Source organism: Gavia stellata, chromosome 9, assembly GCF_030936135.1.
Source record: "Gavia stellata isolate bGavSte3 chromosome 9, bGavSte3.hap2, whole genome shotgun sequence".
In the NCBI taxonomy this organism is placed as follows: domain Eukaryota; kingdom Metazoa; phylum Chordata; class Aves; order Gaviiformes; family Gaviidae; genus Gavia; species Gavia stellata.
The window spans coordinates 24,800,655-24,822,421 of record NC_082602.1 but is presented as its reverse complement, the minus strand read 5'-3'; the positions used below and the strand labels follow the sequence as shown (position 1 = coordinate 24,822,421).

The following is a 21,767-nucleotide window of genomic DNA, read 5'->3' as shown; positions in this document are numbered from 1 at the left end:
CTGTCGGGAACAGCCTCAGTGGAGGAAGAGCAGGATCACCCTGGGTGTGATCGCTCCCAAGAGCTCAGTGGGATGCGTGACCCTGAGATTACCCTTGCAGGAGCACTGGCTCCCAAAGATTGCTGCTGCTTTTCTCTTTGTAATGCTGTGCACAAGGCAAAAACCAACAAGCAGCAAAGTTTCATTGAATGAGAGTACGACCCATTCAAGGAGGGAACACCTGCTTGTCTGTCCTTGGCAGAGAGAGGTGGCGAGCCTGATGTCCCAACGTCTGTCAGTGCAAGTGTGAGTCAGAAGAAATAAATGCCCTTGTTGTACACAGTCAGTAGCTTCAGTGAGAGGCGAGAAGGGCTCTGCAGTACAGCCTGCTCTGCCGGGGTCTCCTAGCCCTGAACAGCCATGGTGACATGGCCCCTCTCCCCCCAGGGCTTTTTCTAAACAATCCCCTTCTGCAGGCACTTGGGCTTGTGGAAGAGAAGCCAGGCAAACAGGAGCACAGACACCAGCACGAGGGAACACAGCACCATCAGCCCCACATAGCTGCCATGGGAAAGAGGGGGCACAGCAGGCTCCTCTGCGGGGATCATGTTGGTCAGGTTCAGCATGTATCCCAGGGTCCAGCCTGCATCACTGCTGCCGATCTGAAACGGGAGAGGAGCAGAATCAGTGCCAGGAGGTGCAGGGGCTGCTTGCAGCATTGGTGGGGCAGTGGCACCCCTGGGGAAAAAGGGCCGGGCTGTGCGGCAGAGGTTGCAGTTAGCTGCTGGGGTGGAGCCCTCCCTGCCACAAAAAACACACCTTTCCAAGGAAGTGGATCCTTTGCCAGTTCTTTTCAGTGAATTCGTAGCCATTTTCCAGGAGAGAGAGGATGTAGGCCCCAGAGAAGCAATATTCACTCAGGTACTTTTCTTTTATTTCGTGATACGCTGTCTTCACCTAGGGAAGGAAGAAGTCACCACGCTGTTAAACACAGCTTCCAGCTGCTCCAGCTTGAGCCTGAGCATCCACTGCAGGTGCTGGGGGGAATCTTCCCCCTCTTGCCTTGGAAGTTACCCCCAACCATTTATCCTACAGAAAATTATCAGCAGCTCTTGCCACCCAGCAGCCCCAGCTGACTGCCACAAGCACTGCTCACCTCATGCCAAGGCCGGGCACAGAAGCTCTCAATGGTGCTGGCCACTTTGTCCAGGGCAGTGGGGCTTTGTTCACTGGTCAGGTTCAAAAAGTTCATCACAAAGTAGAAAGCAGAAAAAGCCTGAAGGAGAAAGAATATTTTAACCTGACTGGGCCTCAGCATGAGCAGGATTAGCAGAAATCCCACAAAAGAAAATGTTTTTATTTACAGATAGAGAAATATAAGAAGCAACATCACACACACACACAAGTACGTATATTTTCAAGAGTGATGTCACTTTGAGACACACCCCTCAGAGCAGATGAGAGCTAAAAACTCCACAGGAAGGTGGAGGTAGGAACTTCACTGACCACAGTAACCTGAAGAACTTCAGTAGATCCCTCTGCTCTGTGCACTGGTGCCAGTGGCACACAGTGAACGCTGCTTGCCATCACAACGGTGATCCCATTTTGGCAACTGAATGAGATGAGTATGCAGCCAATATCGCCACAAACAGCAGAGGTGATGGTCTGAAAGGACCGTCCACAGCCCCAACCTATAATCCAAAGTCCAGAAAACCCATCTCTGACCATAACCAATATCTGATAGGTAGGGAGGAGTTTATGACCAGGGCAAGGGAGTATTAACAGTTCCCCCAGAAAGCCTCACAGCCACTGAAGTCTTGCATTTCTAGGACTGGTGTTCAGTGTGGTGTCACACATGACGTGTGCTAAGAGCAGGCACTGTCTCCTCATCACGTCTGGGAAGCAGACAGGTGAGTGACTGATTGGTTTCAGTAGCGCTCACACATTCTGGATGAATTGCAGATCTGGTACCACCATTGACCTCAGGAGACGAGGTTTGCAGGAGCAGTGTATCATGCACGGCCTGCAGCAGGCTCTCCTGCCTCTGGTGCTGGCCATCAGGAGGGACTGCTTGAAAAATGAATCAGTAAATGGAGCACCCCCAAGGAGATGCCTACAGGAGATGGGTTAGAATGGGAAGAGTGCAGTACTGTTAAGCCAACATTTACTGGGATAGCTCTAACACGTGCTGTCCTCACAGCTACTTTTGTAGTTACGTGTCCAAAAAGCCATCTTGTAAATTATTTCCTGCCCCAGCCATGGAGAATGCGCTCTAGCATTACTCTGAGTTTCTGCTTTTCTGATATTCTGGGCTATAGAGAGTTGAAGAATGTGAAGACTTACCCCAAAATCCCCTTGTAATGGAGGCAGGTATATCCCATTGAAGGAGCAACTGGAGTAAGGACAATTGGTTTTGTTAAAGAGTTTCTGGATGTTTCTTCGGCACTTTTGATAATCCCCCTCTCCCTGTATGTACAGCTGGCTGAAAGGGAATTGCTTTTTCTCGGCTGACGTACAAGGGTTTTTGAAGAGGTCACTTATATTTATAGTCCTCTGATACCCCTGGTGAAAGCATGGATCAAGGAGGCTGCTGTTCTCCATGGTCTGAAAGTAAAATCAACCCAAGCTGTTACACTTCACTCTAGAGTAACGCTCTGGGAAAGAGCCACAAGGAAGCGTGGCCACAAGGCACTTGTCACAGTACATCACACTAAGATACACACATCGGGTCAAAGTGATGAGGATGGTTTAAGGCATTGGCTGTGATTTGGGTGATGTGTGTACTGCCACAGCCTCCCTGTAGGACCCTGGGCACATTACTTTCAGCCACATTTTGTGAAGCTGCTGTTGATTTGGGATTCTCAGAGATGGTGAAACATCACCTCCCCCGAGTACTTCAGTTAAGCACAGTACTCCTGCTATCCCATGCCCAAGAATCAAGGCACTTCAGACTGGTAGTACGTTTGAAAATGTTGACTGTCATCTCTTCGGGTATCTGCCCAGTCTTTATGGAGGATAACGATATTTCCCAAACCCAGACTAAGGGATGAGACATTTAGCTGGGACACAGCAACTTTTACAGCGTCAGTATGTCAAAGCTTGGAGGGTCCAGGATCTCCACCTGCAATTACAGATGTACTTGCCTGTAGGTCCCTGGCCAGTTTCTGTTGCAGAGCCTGGTCCTTCCCATAGCAGAGAAAGCTGTGCGTGTACACTCGGTAATCCTTGCCATAGAGACGGAAGTAGAGCAGGTTCTCTGGGGACTCAGAAGAGAGTTCATTTGGTACAAAGGTAATCTGTGTTGAGGCTCCTCCGAGGTCTAGTGCTCCTGATGTCTCACTTATGGATTTCAGGGAAAGTAGAAATTTTGTCCACCCAGACTTTAAAAAAAAAATTCAAAGTAAAAGAGATACATCAGGCATAGAGAAGATTTATTTGTGAGGGGGAAAAAAAAAAAAAGAGAAAGACCTGTGAGGAGAGAAGCAGAAGCAGAGAACACAGGAAAGGCAGGAAGACCTGGAGAGGGGCACGAGACGAGAGCTGGAACAAGACACAAGAAAAATGCAGGCTCAGAAAAGCAGAAGATGGATCATGTCTGAGTGTTTGCAGGAGGACTAAGAGTATGAAATCTAATACAATTATTACGAGAAAAAACAGTCAACTTACTGTTTCAGCTCCCAGATGATTTATAAGCTCAATAGTAAAGAATCATTGTCAAACTTTGCAGGCACAGAAATATTTTAGATCAGGAAGCAAGGAGGATGCTGTATGCAAAGTCATTGAAGATGCTGGTGTTTTATTTCAGTGCTTTAAGCCTGACTTCAGTGGTACATCCTGATACTTGTGGGTATCAGGAAGTACTCACAGTAATTGCTGAGGCAAGATGTGCAGCTTCCTGATCTCTGGTAAATGGCTTACAAGGGAAGATAGTCCCTGCAACACCCTCCTGCAAGGCATGATTTACAGAGTGCTGCAAGCCGATGATTCAAATACAGACTTGCTGTTGATACAGTACCTGCTTGAAATTGCCTAGCAGGTAGTTAATGGTGATCCATCCATATGCTCCTTCTTCCTGACCACTGATGATTCTGGCACCCTGGAAGTTGAAGGGAGCTGAGCGTAGCGTCTTCTCTACTGAGGACAAGACTTTGTCAGCTGCACTTTTATTCTCCAAGCTGGATGAATGGAAGAAAGGATGGAGTGACTCTGGCTGACAGCTCTCTGCAGCCTATGGGCTTTATTCTGAGTAGGCAGGCTGCAACTCCCCACCAAGCGTTAATTATAACAGAACAGTCATTCGTATGGGTACATCCAGCTCTAACTGGCCATGTCCCTCTCTGTCACAGCTTGACAGCACAGCTGCCGCCATCTCTGACTCTTAGACACCCCGCAGCTGAGAGTAGTACCTGAGGTGGAGACCAGAGCTCTCTTGTTCACCTGGAGCATGTGCCCTGGTAGGGATTGCACTGTGGAGATTTCTTTCACTCTTTGCCATCACCATTACAGAAGAAATCCATGCCCTTTGGCATCCCAAAGGAGATTTCCCAGGCAATACATACATAAGATCAACTCCCTGTCCCAGCCCGGCAAGAGGTCTGGGGCACCCCCATGAAAATCACAAACTGGAATTAAAGGAGAATATGATTATAAAGTTACCTTAGCTCTGATGGTCTCAGGCTGAGTCAAGGTATGTGGGGAGTTACAACATGGTTGGGCTCAAAAATCCTGGGTCAGTCCTAATACCAGACTGTGGGGGATGTCTGAGCATCCCCTTGATGTGGGGGATGTCTGAGCATCCCCTGATCATCAGCTTGGGCACTGCTACCCTCCTGGTGTCTCTGTGCTGCATGTGGGTGCTGGAGATGGTGGAAGGTTGGAGTGAGTAGAAATGGACCTGCTGGACAAGCAAGGGAAGAGCCCAGAGAGACTCAGGGCTCAGAGAGGCCAGCGGCAGAAGAGGGCATGTGGGCAAAGTATGAGCTGCCAGCATTTCCAAGGCCTTTGCCCAAGAGGCCCCCACTGAACATCCATGGTGGTCCCAGGTACAGTGCTACAGAAGAAGGGGACAAGACCTGCAGTACCTGAGAAGCCGCATGCCGGCAGTTGCTCCGAGGTAGACGGGTGTCTCTTGGTGCTGCTTTAAGGGAATCACCTCTTCTGCTTGTCGTAGGCACTGTGCCAGAGAGGGACCTGCCTTCTCCGTGGCATGGGAGTAACCTGAGATCCCAGGACCTGCCAAGAAATAAGGACACTTCATTACTCAAACTCCAAGCACAACCCCAGAGTGCTGTTATGAGCAATCGTGTTAAACCATATCACTATCACAGGCAGCGACATCTGACTCAACCACCCCATTTCTAAGGAGTTCTAGAAATCCTACAGCACCAGCTAAGCCTGATGCACCTGGGGATGGCCACAGCGCCCAGCATCTGCCACCCGCTCTCTGTGAAGCGGGCTATGAACTAGTGATGAGGGTTGTAGTGAGACAGATCATTTGCTTAGTATGTCCTAGACATATGCAGACTCATCTCTGCTTCTGCCTGGGTGTACCCTGGGTTTGCACCTGAAAATCCCTGACCTTTCACTATGTTGGGCCCTCTGGGGGAATATGCAGTCGTTGGTTTGTGTATTGTATGCTCACACTACAGCACTGAGTGTTTTGCAGCTATGCCTTTTCATGCTAACGCAAAGAGAAACTCATTGTCCCTCCCTGCCATGTGTCCCCTGGTGAATGGACTGCCCCAGGACCAGTGCCTGCATGGGCAGCAGCGAAGCTCGCTCTGCATTTGCTCCAGGTTGCCATATGCTCAGCGTGCTGCTCGTGGTGTGGCATGCTGCAGCACCAAGCGGCTATCTCAGCAGCTCAATAACAGCGTGGCTCTCCCCTGTGCTGCAGACAGACCTGAAAAGACCCCAGGCAGACTCTGACACCACCTCTCCTCCTCCCAGAGCGCAGTGATCCATGATAGTCTACTGTGTTCCTTATCATGTGCATCCTTTGGCTTCATTAATGCCTTCCTATACCATACAATATCTACAGAGCAATTAAATAGAATAAAAAATAAACTGTGACATGCATAAGTTCAGCAGCCTTGGCCTGCCAGCCCAGTGCCTAGCTTGCACGGAAGCCTTAAAAAAGAGCAAACCATGCCCTCCGCTCTCGTGGCCTGACATTCATCGGCACTTCAGCAAGGGTGCAAGCAAACGTTTTATTTATTAAGTACATTCTTTGGTGTAGTTCTTTCCAAAAAGCACTGACTTCCAAGCATCCTAAAAACAAAGGAAAAAGTGGATCCAGCTTTCCTCCCAGGAAGGTCAGGCACATACAGCTCCCTGGGGGAAGTGGTGGGATATACAATAGCTCACAGATGTAACACTGTTTTCACTATTGGCTTCTTCCTCCAGGTTTCTCCTCCCCCACCCTTTGGCTGCAGTATCTCTTCTTCATCCCGTGCCCCTTCTACAGCTTCCTTTTCTCCTCTTACCTTCGACTTTACACACCTCCACCTGCTGCACCACCCCAGTGTCGTTCTCCTTCTCTGCTGGCCACTCGTACACATACAGGTTAGTGTGGGACGACCCCGCATCCAGCACAATCCCATACTGTGGGCAAAACAGAGCCATCATTGCACCTGAGGCACTGAACCAGACACAGCATGCGCTGGTCTCCACACACAGAGGGACCAGAAATGAACAGCCTATCTGGCAGCTGTGGGAACATGCTGTGTCATTACTCCTCTCAGTAGTGCTTCGGTGCAAAGTTTCCATCAAAGGATACAAGAGCAGAGAAGCAGCAAAACTGGGACTGCTTACTTAGGAGATGATCCCCTGTGAAGCCCTATCTGTTTTCACCATGAAGATGTAAAACACGAGGGGCATAGATCCAGAAAGAGAGGTTTAGCCAGACCCAGCAAGGGCAGCAATGTGTCCTGGGGCACTATGCACACCTAACCCCCCAGCTTGACTTGTTTTCCTGTAAGAGTCCCAGCTCATAATACCTTAATATTCTTCGGAAGTGGCTTGTTTTGGGTCACTGCTACAGTAATTAAAGCAATTACAGCCAAAGTAGAGAGGAATCCCAGGATGAGTAAAATCTTTCTTGTCCAGGACATCTTTGGTTTGCTACCTGTGACTAGAGCATAAAAAGGATGTTAGTATCCCAGTAGCCCATCTTACCTCACATCCAAAAGGTCTTAAGGAGCATTCCTGTAGTCCCTTTCCACTATGAAGCATCTGCCTTTGCCCATCTCTGCTGCCATCTCCTGCTCCGTGTCCTTGTGCGGGATTTCTTAGAGGCAGAGCTCAGCCCTGGTGTCCTGCACATCTGCTCTCATGGGCCGTGCCACATCTCCATGGGCTGCCCTGTGCCAGGTGGTGATGAAGGAGGACATCAAGATGCAGCTTACGGTTAGCCTGTCCTTGACATACCTGCAGGTGACTGAGCAACTGTATAGCAAAAGCATCTGTATGGGGCAAACACCAAATTCTATAGCTCTGCATTTGGCTTAATAATCCCTGAGAAGCTGAGAGAACAGACTGCTAATATATAAACAGCGTAACTTTGTGGAACCCAAAGCTTTAACCCCTGTGACATTTTGTCCTAGTATACTTGGTGCTTCAGGTTTTTTGCAATGTTTTTAACAACTTACAACATCCTCATCACTCATAATGCATTTAGGAAGACTAATGCTAACATTTCAGTATGTGGCAGTCAGTTCAAGCAATGCTGTCCTGCACCTTGGCAATGCTATATAGAAAATATGATCTGCACTCCACAGGGTATTTAAGAAACCTGTGGAGATTTTTGATGCCACTTCTCACAAGACCAATACATTATGAATAGCCTGTGTTTGCAGAATTGGCATATGGTTAAAAAAATCACACACTTTGCAAAACTTGTACCAGTCTTATTCCTTAACTGTTACTGATGTATTTGGTATGACCTATCTAACAAATGAAGATTTTTGTGGCTTAAAACACATGGTTAGCAGTAGAATTCTGTAAAAAAAGCCACTTATGGCTGATGGAAATAATTCACAACCAATATGGCATTTGAGCTTTCAGAACCAATATACATATGCCTGCATTTGTTAGTGGCTGGAATGATGATGTCTTTTATATTTTCCTGCTTTGGATTCTTCTTCATATATCCCATAGTGGAAATCTCACTTCACAACTTAGGTTCAGTCAGTTTTGGTATTGTTTAATAAAATATCATCTTACAACACAAAGCTCTAGAAATGGTATCAGCAGAATTATTTTCCAGATTTATAATCTAGCTGTAAATTCAACACCTACAACTAACAAATAGCTTCGGAACTCTAGGGGACATACCTGCTCCCACGACAACATGAAATCCATTTCTACTCACACTGATTCTGCATACTTAAAAGCACTGATCGTCTGACTGCTCTCACGGGCACTAATTTCTCTTCTCCTTATACACAAATACTCTAGGAGATGTTTAGAAGTACGTTATGGGTCAGGTCATCCAGGATGACAATACCTCTGCACAGGCAACAAAATCAACTATCTTCATGCTCCAAGAAGGTGAGGTGACTGAACCTGCTCTGCATCTGCATGCTGGAACTGGAATTCCAGAGGTCATTCTCCAGCCCTCAGGTGATACTGGGTCAATGCTCCAAATCCATCCTGGCACCCCATGTCATGCATGCAAATATGAAAAGCGTTCAAGTTCTGAACAGGGTCATCTTCTAACCGCTTTGGTTTCACATGAAAGGTGGCCCCAGGTGCCAGAACTATACAAAGTGTTACCCAACCGTACAAATGACCCTAAACCCTATTTTCAGAAGTTAGCCCAAGTGAAAAGAAGCAATGCACCTCTGGAAATCTCTAACTGCAGACAAATAACATCTTCCCACCTACCTAGAGAAAATGGAACCTAAAAGCACCAAGAGAACTTGTTTTGAAGATCTCCCCACAGACAGGTCCATTGGAAACCTAATGCTGACCTGGAGCTCTGTGCTCCCTCTCATCGCGCTCATGTGTAAATCTGCTGAGGCTAAGTGTGAAATTTGGAAGCTTGTTATGCTTGCATTTTGTGAGTGCCTGTTAGAGGCACAGCGCGCTTGCCAATATCTCCAAGAATGCAGCTTAAAACAATAGTCTAGTGCACATACCAGACAGTAGGAGGTAAGAATGCATTTCATACAGCTTTATTCAAAAAGGCCCCAGAACTCATGGCTTGAAGTGATTAGAAACAGCAGGGCATGACAGCTGGGAGACTTTTCTTATTGCAGAGAGTAGTTGGCTCAGGTTATGATAGCACTGAGCACGTCTGTTGAACAAAAATTATTTTAACACTAGAAAAATGAATAAAACCAGATGCTATAACGTAAAATTAGCTTCACAGTATAGGTATGAAGCTAGCATGCTTGAAAACTGAAACTGCTGCTGACAGTTGCACAGCACATCTAGGTAATTATTGCCACCCTTACTCTGAGATGTTGCCTAGAGGCAGCCACTAACGGCTTTGTTGGGTGTTTACTGTCACGGGAGCAAAGGATGAGTGACTTTGTACCATTTCTAAGATTTTTCAAACTTACTGTTGTGACGGCTATTGTCTGTCTGCTGTATCTTTTCAGCAGCCACACTCTGAAAGTAGCAGTATTAGCAGCAAAGCAGGAACAATTTTCTCACTGTAATGGACCATCCTAATAAACAGCTGTAGAAATCTCTTGTCTGTAGGCAGAGGCATAACAACAATTGTCTGCATCCCACCTGCAACCTGAGATTAGTAATTTTTTTCCAAGGCCCATTATTTCCTTAACCCTGAACATGATTTTTGCCTGAACTTTAGCTCAGTATCATAAGCACTTTTCAGGACTCGAGGGGTTGTAAATATGTGATTTCATTGCTGTATCCCATACTAGAGCATCCATCTGTGTGAACTCTAATGCTACCAAACAGTGCTTTGTTGAAATGTTTAATACAAGAAAAAGTACAAAATGATAAGCATAACCCAGAAGGTAGCCTAGCAAAACAATAACCTTCCAAATAGCACTCAAAGTGTACAGAATTGAATACCTAATTATTTAAAAAACCAAAGCCAAACCACAACATTGCAAATCCAGATAAAAAATTCAATCTAATTAAAATAAAACTCACCTGCCATTTGCTCAGAAAGGTGAGGTATTTGAACAAGTTCCCTTTTCTGCGCACTTGATTACCTCCATCAGCTCTAGGCATAATTGCAGGTTCTGCAGTGGCTAAAGAATTAACTTATTCCCTCGACTCCTCCAGCTCTTTTGCACCCCACGTTCATGTTGCTTAATGCTGTGCAAACATTCCTTGCTCTCCACCAAGTGGGGTAGTACTTGACCCTCTAGCACCTCTGATTGCCAGGCCCTGGGACTTCTCTTCCACTAGCAGTTTCCCTCAGCTAAAGATTAAGCAGGCATGATCTTCTGTCTCTGTGCCCAGCCAGAACACAGAGACAGATCTCTGCTCTTTCTCCTATACCGCCCACTGCAAGTGGTAATAAAAATATCACGTAAGACCATAAGTAGGCATAGAAATGATGCTGCTTTTCTTCTTCCCCACCCCAAAGCTCAGAGCTGCCTGGCACTACAGCTCTGCCCAGCTGTGCAGGCATTAAGCACTCTCCAGATGCTGGAGCACAGCCCAGATGTTCAGGCATCTCTGTCTGTTTCTAATTTTGGTCTCTTTTTTTTTTTTTTTTTAATAGGGGCTACTATTGGTTCCGTCCAGTGATTGGTGCAGGTCCCAGAACATAAACCCATCTAATATCCTTTCTGTCGCTGAGTTAGTTATCAACTGAGAATGACCTTGGTAGCCACTCCAGCTAACAGCAGTTTTGCTGTAGGAACCCTGTTGCTCTCAGTGGATAACCCAGGAAGGACCACACCAGTGTGGGAGGCAGCTCTGTGTGAAGGCAAAGCAGCAGGATCGTCCCCAGTGTCTTCCAGAGCCTCAAGACAAATAGGAAAGTGCTCCTCCAGCCAACGTCACACTAAGTCTCCTGGCATGCAGAGCTGCCAGTGATGTCACTCACAGCCAAGGCAGCCCACCTCCCAACTCCCTTCTTACCAAACAAGACTTAGCAACAAATGTTAAAAGGAATCAAGCAACCAACTGCTTTTAGAGACTTGATAAGGAGAGGCTAAGGCTGGCTTAAGGGCTGAAATTAGGATTGTCAAGCAGAAAAGGACAGATGCTGCATGTAGTCCAAAGCCATGCTCAGTTCAGACAACTTCACCGTGACCCATCATCTCTAATAAATACAAATACTATTGTAAGCTCTGGCTTAGCACAACAGCTAAAGTTGATGTTTGCTCTTTCCTTTGGATGCTCGCTCTCAGCCTTTTACAGAAGGGATCACAAGAGGCTGTACTGCAAGGCCATCACTCTTCCACTGCATAAGTGCCACACTGACAGAGACAGTTCCCACCGTCACCTTTATGCTCTCAGCACACCTCTGTATGGTCAGAAACTTCTAATTTTCAGCCTTAATTTATTTATTGCCAGTCTATTCCCTCTGTCTTTGTTCCACCTCTGTCTCAATCCTCCTGGAATGTATTCTCTTAACCAACTTATAAGCAATGATCCTTTCTGGACTTTTGTCTTTGCAGCCTTCTCCATTTACCTGAACAGTCCAGCAGCCCTTTTCTGCATACTGAACAATCTGCTTTTATTTTTCTTAAGCATTCTGACCAGAGCTCCAATAAGACTAGCCTTGCACAGTAATGTACCCATTACACCAGAAGATGATACAGTCCCAGCCTAAATGAAGTGAGGTGGGGACCTGTACTACCTCAGACACATGATCATCTACCATCTTGGCCAGCGCTAAGTCAACCCAGCATCTCTCCTATGCAATCCCAGCAAACCCACATTTGATCACATTTAATTAAATTAGCCCTGCTACATACTGTAAGCAAAGAGAGTTCCAAGACACATTGCCTGCTGCCCACGAGGCTTGGAGTGACGACAGAATAAGACGGCGTCTTACGAATCCTGCCCATCAGCTGGCAGCTACCTCTGCTGCTGATCACCCACATTGCTGCTGCCGTCTGTCGGGAGTCTCTCCAATAGCTGGTTTCCTAAGCACATGTCCAGTCTTTGGGGGAGAGCTGCTGGATGCTCATGCAATCACGTAGCCCAGAAAGTGGGAACATAGCGTGCGGGGCTCCTGAACCCAAACATACCAGAGAGACACAGCACAGTGCTGAGAAGCCACTGAATTACGAGCCATCACAAAGGGACACACGCATACTTGAAGACTGAGAAACTGGGAACAGTATGGATTGAAATGAGTCAGATGCCACTGTATTTTTAAAGCAAGGAGCAACAACTTGCCTGCCTGACTACTAGTTGAAAGAGCACAGGAGCCCATGGCTGAAGGGTGCCTGAATCCCTCAGCAGTCTGAATGCATCCAGTACCTGTGACCGGCTTTGTGGCATGGGGTGGATAGCTTGGGCAGAAGCAGCATCTGTCAGGGCAGGTGCTTGCAGATGAACATCATCCAGGTCAGCAGAGCCCAGTAGACAGGGCAACACAGCCTGTGCACATTTACTAACTGCAGGAATTCATGTCTATGAAGTTCTGCCAGCAGTGATGACAGGGAAAGGGGATGGAAGCAGTCATTGCTGCTTGTTTTTCAAGGTGGATAGGGGGGATACATGTTATCCTCCTGCTGAAGGAAAATGAGATTTCAGTAGTCATGAAGTTTATCAGGCTGAATTGCACGTGTGGTGAGGTTGCTGAACTTGCATCAGGTTTTGAGGCACACTCCCTAAAAGGCACTCCCGTCTTCAGAATCACTGCAACCAAACATCTGAGTCCACGAACACTCAGAAGAGCTACACTGCTTCATTTATCAACCCTTTTCTGAAATTTTCTCTGTCCTCATCTGACTTCTTACTCATTCTTCATCTGCCTTTTGCATTCAAACATGCTCTTGTCCAAGTTACCTAGGAAGATTTTGCTGCAAAGTAATGTAAATCACCTGTTTCAGGCCAACATATTACAAAAGTCTTGTCTTAGGCTGGCGAGAGGCTCAGGGTTGTTTTATAATATACTTACAAGTGCATATACAGTAAGTGAATTGCTTTGGTTTAAGAGGTTTTATTTCAAAATATCAGGGCAAGACACTGAGCGTACCGAAATTAGAATTCAAGCTCCACATCAGGATTTTACATCACTTTTTACAGCTATTACGTGGAACAGTGTGAGAGGCTCTGCTCCAAGTTTTAATTATTCATATGACAAAGATAGTGGCCTAAATACTGGTGTTATCTCTGGCCCTCCTTGTGGTGCTATATACAATTATAAAAACACATTTACTAGATTATGTGCTTCCAGAATAAATACTTATAAGTGCTTGAAGTACAAACACTGAAATGTCAGCAAAATTGATAATCCAAACAATGTAGTGTGGTTTTTTTGGATGCTGTCTTTCAGAGACATTTGATACTTTGAAATCACACAGCCCTACGCGTTTCAAACCCCAGCAGACTCCTATGGATCTAGGCTATGCAGCTGGGCAGAGTGCTTGAACTAGTCTGTGCCATGTGCACACACACCTGTGTGTTAGTGAGCTGGAAGATGCAGTAAAGAATGCGCCTGTATTTGTGGTAATACCAAGTTGGGAGCAAAAGCACACTGACACATGGGACTGGAATTGAAAATAAATTTGATAAATAGGGGAGAGCCTGGGGAAAACATCTAATTCACTTGAGTAAAGACAAGAGCAAATATGACATTTAGAAAATAGCCATTGCCCAAATACAGCATGGTGAGCGATTGGTTAAGTAGCACTTTCAGAGAAAACATTCTTGCAGCTATAGCAATTTGCATTAATCCTTCCCTCCATCTAACGCTGGTAAAACCTCATATGAAGTTCTATGCCCAATTTTGGCCACTGCCTTTCAGGGAAGATGTAGACCACTTGGAGAAACTCCAGAAGAGAACAAGAAGAAAGACCAGAAGTCTAAAAACTTGACCTATGAGGAAAGATTGAAGGAATTGGGTTGTTTAGTTTAGAAAGAGAAGAGCAAGGGTGACATGTTAGCTTTCTTCAGACAAATGAAGTCTCTATCTGCCAGCACTGTTGTAGCTGATCCTGCCTCTGAGCAGTGGTGGCTGCTGGACTTTCTCCCAGCTCTGTTTCCTCAGTTCAGAAGGCAGGGAGTTAGCAAAAAGAGTGTGATGCACTCATAAGCCATGCTGTTAGCAAAGACCAGTGCAATGTGGGTGCTCTCCTCGTGGGATACAGATGCATTTGAATAAATCTGTTCCCTCCTTCCCCCAACAAAGCTCCAGGTTGTATTCAGACATAATTAAGCCATGGCAACCACCCTGCTATATGCTATCCATATGTACAACCTTGCTTAGGGTGGGAGCACCTCATCCTTTTGCTGCTTTTAGAGTTGTGACTGGGATATGACCCTGGGAAATTGCGCAAGACACATTGGAGGAGCCCTGCTTTCCTGGAAAAAAGAAAAGCACATGGCAATCCTGGAAAGCTAGCGGATGCTAGAGGCTGCAAAAGCCGAGCAGCAGCAGCAAGAGACAGACACAAAGGAGCAGGCAACACACAGGCCCCTTCTCTCCCTTCCGCAGCAGCCCGTGGCACAGAGGGCCTTTGTGCTCGGGGCAGTCCCATGGCCTTGCTTAAACTGGCTCTGCGGCATGGGTTTACTGCTCGAGGGGTGATGTCCAGGGGGTTCTGGGCAGGAGCCCCTGCGACCTGGGCCGCCCCACCAACAAATCCCCCATTCACCCTATGCACAAAGTGGATTCCCGTGTCGGAGACCTTCCCACGGTGCCCGGCGGTGCTGGGTGCGCTGCTCAGCCTCCCCGGCTGCTCTGCAAGGCGCTCGCACCACCTCCCATCCCCGCATCATAACCCCCTCTCCCTGTTGTCATACACCGTTCCCACCAAAGCTTTCCCGATGCCTGTTCATTAAATAGTCTCTCTACGGGAAGATATTCTTCTGGTTTACGTCACAGTAGTCAGACCAAGATATTTGATATTCTCAAATATAACCAACAAGTGGCAGGATACCGCTGACACAATGACCTTTAGACAGTTAATTTTCACACTTATATGATGTTTACTGGGCCTCTAAGCCTGTACCCTATTTGTACTCATTTCTTTAGGATTCACACATCAAAGAGGTTTTCAAATCAGAAAAAACAACTGTTATCAGTTATATCAGTCTTCTACCAGGCAACTTCTGGTATTAATTTGCTACCAGCCCATCAAAGCTATATTTTAACTGGAAGAGATTTATTGCCATTACACACAAAGCTTGAAGTTTCATCAGAAAATATCCAGTGAGTTCAAGATGGCTCCCCCCCCCCCGCTTATCACCTAAGTTATTGTTTGAATATACTTGGGTACCACCTGATGTGAAGACATTTATTTTTCTTTGGGGGAAAAAAGAAGCATCAAGCACTGACACCTTTTCAGTTGTAGTAATTATTGATAGTTTAATATGCTGACTGGCAATGGTCCAATGGTGTTGCTAGGCTTCCTTTTGTGCTCAATATCCTTAAATTCTTCTTAAATCTCTGGCCATAATTTTTTCTTTATGCTTCTTTTAAATTTGCATTAATTGCAGCTTCCTTTTCTTTCCCTAAATATGCATCTTTTAGAGATATTATTGTTTTTCAAATTTGCGTAACTTTCAACTTTTGGGGACTAGAATAAGAAGTGAATAGGCTGCTTCTGATTAGCATTCCTATTTGGCTATTTTAAACACTGCTGATTCAGCTCAAGCATTTTTAAATTTGGGAAATCACTTCTTTTAAGAGCTACTAGACATTATTTGTTAACACAGAAAAAGTGCGCATTACTTGTATAATAATTTGTAACTCTCATAGCAATGTTTCTTTCTCTATCGAGATTGGGGCCAATATACATTTTCCTTGTACTGGAACTAATGCATTGCAAATTATGAGATGGTCACCCTTGGTTTTGAGAAATTACCCTGTCATTCACTAAAATCCACCATCATATCAGCTTTCCTCACCCCTATACAGTCACGCCCTTCTCTGTCTCCGGCACGCTGGCTGGTAATGGGCACTAACCTTCAGTTGCTCTGGTTGCTTGTTCCCAGTTCAGCCCCAGGAAGCTATTGTGTACAACTATTTAATTATTGTTGTTGCTGTTAAAGGCAGCAGGGCCACTGCTTTAATAGGAAGATTGGTGATGCGTGAGTCATGTCACCAACCCAGTACAGCCCACCTTTCCCTGTGCCCCATCAGCCACCTGCACCAGGGGGATGTAGAATTTGTCATGGCAAAAGAGAGGAAATAACATCCGGAACAACCATTCCCCCCCTACAGTACCCACATTGGGTCAGCAAATTCAGAAACTTCCTGGAAAACACAAATTCCTGAGCACTATAAATACTGCTACCCCAACAGGCGGTTCTGGCAGGGGGAACAACCGCAGAGAAAACATATCCAAACCCCTTGCCACACACAGCACGCTCTGTGCCTGGCACTTACAGCGGCGTCAAAATGCGCCCTCCGAGCAGCCACCAGTTCCCCTGTACGTCCTCTCCACTGACAACCTCTCCTGCCTCGAAGGGGCTGAGGCCGCCAAGCCCCTCGCTGCATCTCAAGGACATTTTTCTCTGAATTGCAGATTCCTGGGATCGCCTTGTGCATTGAGCAACACTACCGCTTTCAGGGGCTCTCTTCCCCAGCTTCCAAAAAAGAGCACGGCTACCCAAAACACCGCGTGCGAGCAAACAGAGCAGCCGCCCGCGCTGCTGCAGCCAGCAGGAACCTGAGCTTCCCGAGTATTTCTGCACAGCAAAGCAACCAGCTATTCTCCTGAAGTTTCACTTCCCACTCAGGACCGAAAACCATTGGAGACCGACCACAGAAGCACAAACACTGTTCCAGGCTGGTGCAGTGTCAGCAGAGCCACTGGCAAAACTGCACGATGAGGCCATGTATGCGGAGGGACAGATGATGCACATTCCCTGGCAGCCCTGCATGTGAGTGCGTATGCTGGGGATGGCGGCAGTGCTCATCTGTGCATGGGATGTTGCCTACAGCTGGATTTTGCCACCCCTTGCAAGTGTCATTTCCAGCACAGGTGTTTGCTCTTTTAAAGGAGTGTATCTCAGGCCTGCAAGATACCCAGTTAGATTCTTCTCTCTTAACACGCATAATACCTGCTTGCAGCAGAGAAAACTGTAGGGACCTTCCCTTTGCAACCAATTCTAGCAGATGAGGCGAAAGGCTCCTTGCTATCCAGGCAGGGCAGCAGCCTCGCTGCCTCCTTTCAGTAAGCCAAGATTAAGCCTGCACACATAAAAAAAGATAGCTCTCTAGTTAAGCACTTCCAGATTTGCCCCCTTACCTCCAGCTGTCAGCACTGGTATCTTTGTTCCTCATTGCAGACCACAGAACAGGAACAGCTGGAATAGTTTCTGTCTCCTGCTGAGGAGTGCATCCACTGTCTAGGCTTTGTGGAAAAATATACTGATTTCTCAGAGGTCAGCTTTAATAACTAGGATTCCCACAAACCATGAGGAGAATTCAGCTCATGATATTTGGCATGAATATCACGCTCTGTTCCTCACGCTGCTACAATTTCCATTTCAAATAGCAGGAAACAAATGACCCTGTGGTATTTTTTGGGACAACCAATGGGAAAAACACGGGATCAAAGCCTGTTGCAGGGCACAGGCCTTGACAAAGTGCCTGAGTGTAAGAAGAAATACTTCTTTGCAAAGGTAAGTAAAAGTTAAATATGAATCTAAATTGTCATGGTCAGAAGAGCACCTTGCAAGGGCTGGAGCCTCATGCAGACATGGAACAAAACAGCAAAGGAGTTTTGCTGGATGAATGGGCTGGCACAGGATGTTATTAATCTCCAAAGTTCAGATTACTTATTACTGGGACATGCAGTGAATGCCGGGGAGAATTAGGCTCAGGAAAGGAAACCCGTTTATAATCAAACCATAGCTTGGCCTTCAATTTGTATGTCTTCATTACTCCCTGCCCCCCCCCTCCCCGGCCAAAGTCCTTGCCTCAAATAGTTCGAAATACAAACATGAAATATTTTGGATAAGGCAGCACGGGCACACAGTGGTAACAAGGACAAGGGACTGTCACAGCAACCCATCTTTCTGACAAATGCCCGAGCTGCCCTGTCTGCGCACGTTACATGCAAAGGGCTGCTGCGGAGGCATTAAACCACCGTCCCTTCTGGGTGACTGAGCAGCACCCAGGCATCTGCAAAGACTGCACCCAGATCTGGGCCCAGCAAGTGGATGTTACAGCTCTGACTTCAACACATCTCCTCCAGAGGAGTAAGAGCACGAGCCGCTCTCCGTTCCCAGCAAGGAGGTGCGAGCAGGGAAGACCCAAGCTCTTCTAGAACACTTGCCTCCAGCTTTCTGCTCCATCCTCTGGCCTGTGTGTCCAAAGACGCTTACCAGGACAGAGAAATCAACACTCGCCACTGCCAAAAGCCAACAGAACAGAGGTTACTTCAGCTGAAGAAGTGACAAGCTTTGACACAGCCATTCCGAAGGGGACATTTATAGCATTGAAAAGAGCCACCAGCTGGCTCTGTTAAGATGAGCACAGCCTCTCAGCAGCAGGAATGGCCAGCAGACCTGAGCCCATGCAAAAAGCAGCTATAGGTCTGTCTGCTGCTTCCCTGCCACTGCTGTGTTTCCCAGCTTCTCTGAGCGCCGATCTCCCTCTGGCTATGGGAGGTCCGCAGCTCAAGTCAGAGCCCGCCTTCCAGCTGCAGGATCCCCAGCCCAGCTGCAGCGCTTGCAGCAAGTTCACATGAACACAAACTTCTTTCCTTGCGTCTCCTGCAGGAGCAGGGGCATTGAAAAGGTTGTTTATTAACAGCTTTGGGACAAAGGACCAAGAAAGAAAATAAATCCATTTATAAAACAACTAAAGAGAAAACCTGTGACTGTAATGGTCTCCTCTAATTCCTTAAGTGTGGCCTGGAGCTGCCCTGGCATCACTTCTTGTGATGCTGAATCAGCAGAACAGCCCCACTTGTGCAGTAAATAGCCCGATAAGGGCAGAATAGTCCTGAAGAAGAAAGCGCTAACTTAGGCTGCATCCAGATTTTTCTTGGCTTCTGCTAGGATTTGGGAAGACTGATAGTGGTCAACTTTCTCACCACTAAGTACCAAGCAGTGACTTACATTAGCATCTACCTCTGCAATCCAGGACATATGCTTTCCTCTGGGACAAGGTAGAAACAGGATAAACAGAGAAAACTTACACAAGAGCTGTCTCAAATAATACCAGTCAGTGCTAGGCTGAGCTCTCAGAGAGGACCATACCAATCCTGAATGCTTTGCCAGACTTTTTCTTTTGATAACATTTCTCACAGGGGGAAGGAGAACAAAAATAACAAAACACTGTTCTGTTTAACAGTTACCCATAGCAGAGAAAAGCTGAGCTAAAGTTTCCAACAATTATGAGTACAAAATCCTAAAATAGACATGCAATATACCATTTTTTAATTTAAAACTGGCTGGGATAGGAGTTCTATCATGTGGATTGAAAGCCATGTAAGAGCACAAGGCAACATATCAAGATGACAAGACATGTTAGAACAGCAGCATTAAAGTGCTCAGTATAGCACCGATATGGATGAAGGAGCAAAGGCCTCAAGCAGAAGTGGCAAACTGCACTGTAATTCATTAGGAGGAACTGCACAACCAGGGAGGACAGATAAATAATGTCCAAGGTATCTATGGAAACCACCATCCCCCACAGGAAACAATAAAACTTGGAAAAACACAACCATGAGACAAATAACTCAAACTTCAGATACTCATAACAACAATAATGCTAATTGAAAGCAGGATTTGATCCTAAAGAGGTGGAGGCTCTCTTGAAGAGATGTGGGGTATGGAAATGAAGGCTAGCAGGCTGAAAGAGAAATAGCAGCTGTATGGTAACTCTGCAAAGAGAAATCTGTGTGGCTGTCTCCTCAGAGCAGCTTTAAAATCCTTTTATAAACTGGCTGGGCTCCCACACCACTCTCATTCAGGTGACTGCCCGCCGTGGGTTTCCTCCTGGGCCACTACCTGCTCACCCTTTACACAGACACATGGGAAGTCAACTTACTTTGGGTAGGAACAGTGAAGGCAAAAGGCTAAGGAGTAGTTTCAGCTTTGCCCTTTCCATCACTGAAAGCATCTGACAACTTTTTTTGCCCTCCTGTTTTGTCCAGTATTTTTGCCCAGTAATTTTCAGCGTTCAGAGCCTCTCACAGCTCAATTTGGACCTGATGACATTTTTGTACCACTGATCACGCCAAAACAAAAATTTCTTAAAATCTGCTGAGCTTACCAGTTATAAACAAAGGTTTCACATCTTTTACTCATGTAAGAATGAAGTAGTTTTTAACATAGCTATGATACAAGAAATTAATGTAGCAACAGCACAAGACCTTATTGAACAGGAAGACGATACACGTTTCAAAAAATCATTTCAGTCACACTCATTTTCTCACCCACGCTCACTCCCCCTGTACTCACAGGCACAGAGCTCGCCCAGGTGATCTGGCAGAATCCTGTACGAGATGGAACCAAGGGTACCAGATGCCAAGTCCTCACTGCATCTCTTGGCTTCCTCTTCAGTGGCAAGCTACAAATTTTTGATCGGGTCTTTCACCAACTTTAGGAGCTAGTGGTTACTATGGTGTGATCCCTTTGCCTCAAAATCTCACTTACCTCATCCCCCGAGAGCCTGAGGATGGGTGGCTGCTCAGTGCGTTTTTTTGCCCCTCCTTTTGGGTACGTTAGCTTGCACAGTCTGCCTTCCTGCTGGGAGAGGAGGAGGAGGACTTGCACATGGGATGTGCTGCGACCTTGCTGTCATCCTTTTATTATTGGAGCACGGTTTTTTCCCCAAGGAGTCATCTGCACAGGACCTTTATCAGCACCTATGCCTTCTGCTGATGAGCCATCCTTGTGAGGCTTATCAGGGTGCAGGCTGCTGGGCTTGTCGCAAACACCACATTCGTCAGCGTTTACCCAGTTTTACTGCAGTCGGTCACATCCTGGGTTATCATTACAGACCATTCTTTTAACCCTTGCTCTGTTGCTTCTTCTAGTCCTCTCTCACACGCACATTCATGTTCTCTTGAGGCCAGTTGTAGTATTTCTGCTTCTTCAGCTGCATGCCTGCCTTATGCATGGTGTGCTGGCTGGGACCTTCGTTTCACAGGCTGTCACCGTGGCTGTGAAAAGGTCTCCTTGCCTTGGTTAGGTTATGGGGGACCCTAATAACAGCAAAGGAAGCAGACTTTAGGGCTGCTCTGGGGTCTGGCTCCTGCATGTAGCTCTGCTGCTCGGATGCAGCCAAGTCTCCTGCACAGAGCTTACGGCACAGCATGCACGAGCACAGCACCAGCAGCAGTCTCTTGGCAATTAGAGGATGCTGAAATCCAAGAGACGAACAATGCAGCCTGCCCCTGGGTGTCACTACCAGACTCACCACGAAGGATTTTAAACAGTTTACACCCAAGATCTCACTGACAGTGTTAGAGCTGGAGCTGTTTTCAGCCTGTCATGTTCTGAGCATCTCCTTATGACAGCACGGGACGAGACCATTGTCACTAGTGTAGTGCAGACCTGGTGGTGTTCCTATTCCCAGGCTCACTGGGCAAGGCTGGCATTAACCTCAGCTTCCCCCATAAAGCTCCTGGTGAGACAGGATGGCTGCAATTATGCCATAGCAGAGCCACAAGACTCATAAGGAGGCTTTTGTGCACACACATTTTTCTCATGCT

At 46.6% G+C, this 21,767-nt stretch overlaps 1 protein-coding gene across 1 annotated transcript; it reads right to left on the bottom strand.

Moving 5' to 3' along the window:
• Positions 1-434: 434 nt before the first annotated feature.
• ENTPD1 (ectonucleoside triphosphate diphosphohydrolase 1) lies at positions 435-7,091 on the bottom strand. Its single transcript, XM_059821337.1, has 10 exons — positions 6,978-7,091; positions 6,465-6,582; positions 5,061-5,211; positions 3,995-4,154; positions 3,811-3,813; positions 3,123-3,359; positions 2,323-2,583; positions 1,136-1,255; positions 799-936; positions 435-641 (listed from the first exon to the last, which is right to left on the bottom strand). The coding sequence occupies exons 1-10, from the start codon at positions 7,089-7,091 to the stop codon at positions 435-437; spliced, it is 1,509 nt and encodes a 502-aa protein (XP_059677320.1).
• Positions 7,092-21,767: the final 14,676 nt, after the last annotated feature.

What these genes read in the sequence shown, in the direction of transcription:
- ENTPD1 (XM_059821337.1), bottom strand. Translation starts at nt 7,091, where the DNA reads ATGTCCTGGACAAGAAAGATTTTACTCATCCTGGGATTCCTCTCTACT. An exon ending in GCCGGCATGCGGCTTCTCAG is followed by an intron (nt 4,155 to 5,060) that starts GTACTGCAGGTC and finishes CCATTCATCCAG; the next exon opens with CTTGGAGAATAAAAGTGCAG. An exon ending in GTGCCCGGCCTTGGCATGAG is followed by an intron (nt 937 to 1,135) that starts GTGAGCAGTGCT and finishes TTCCTTCCCTAG; the next exon opens with GTGAAGACAGCGTATCACGA.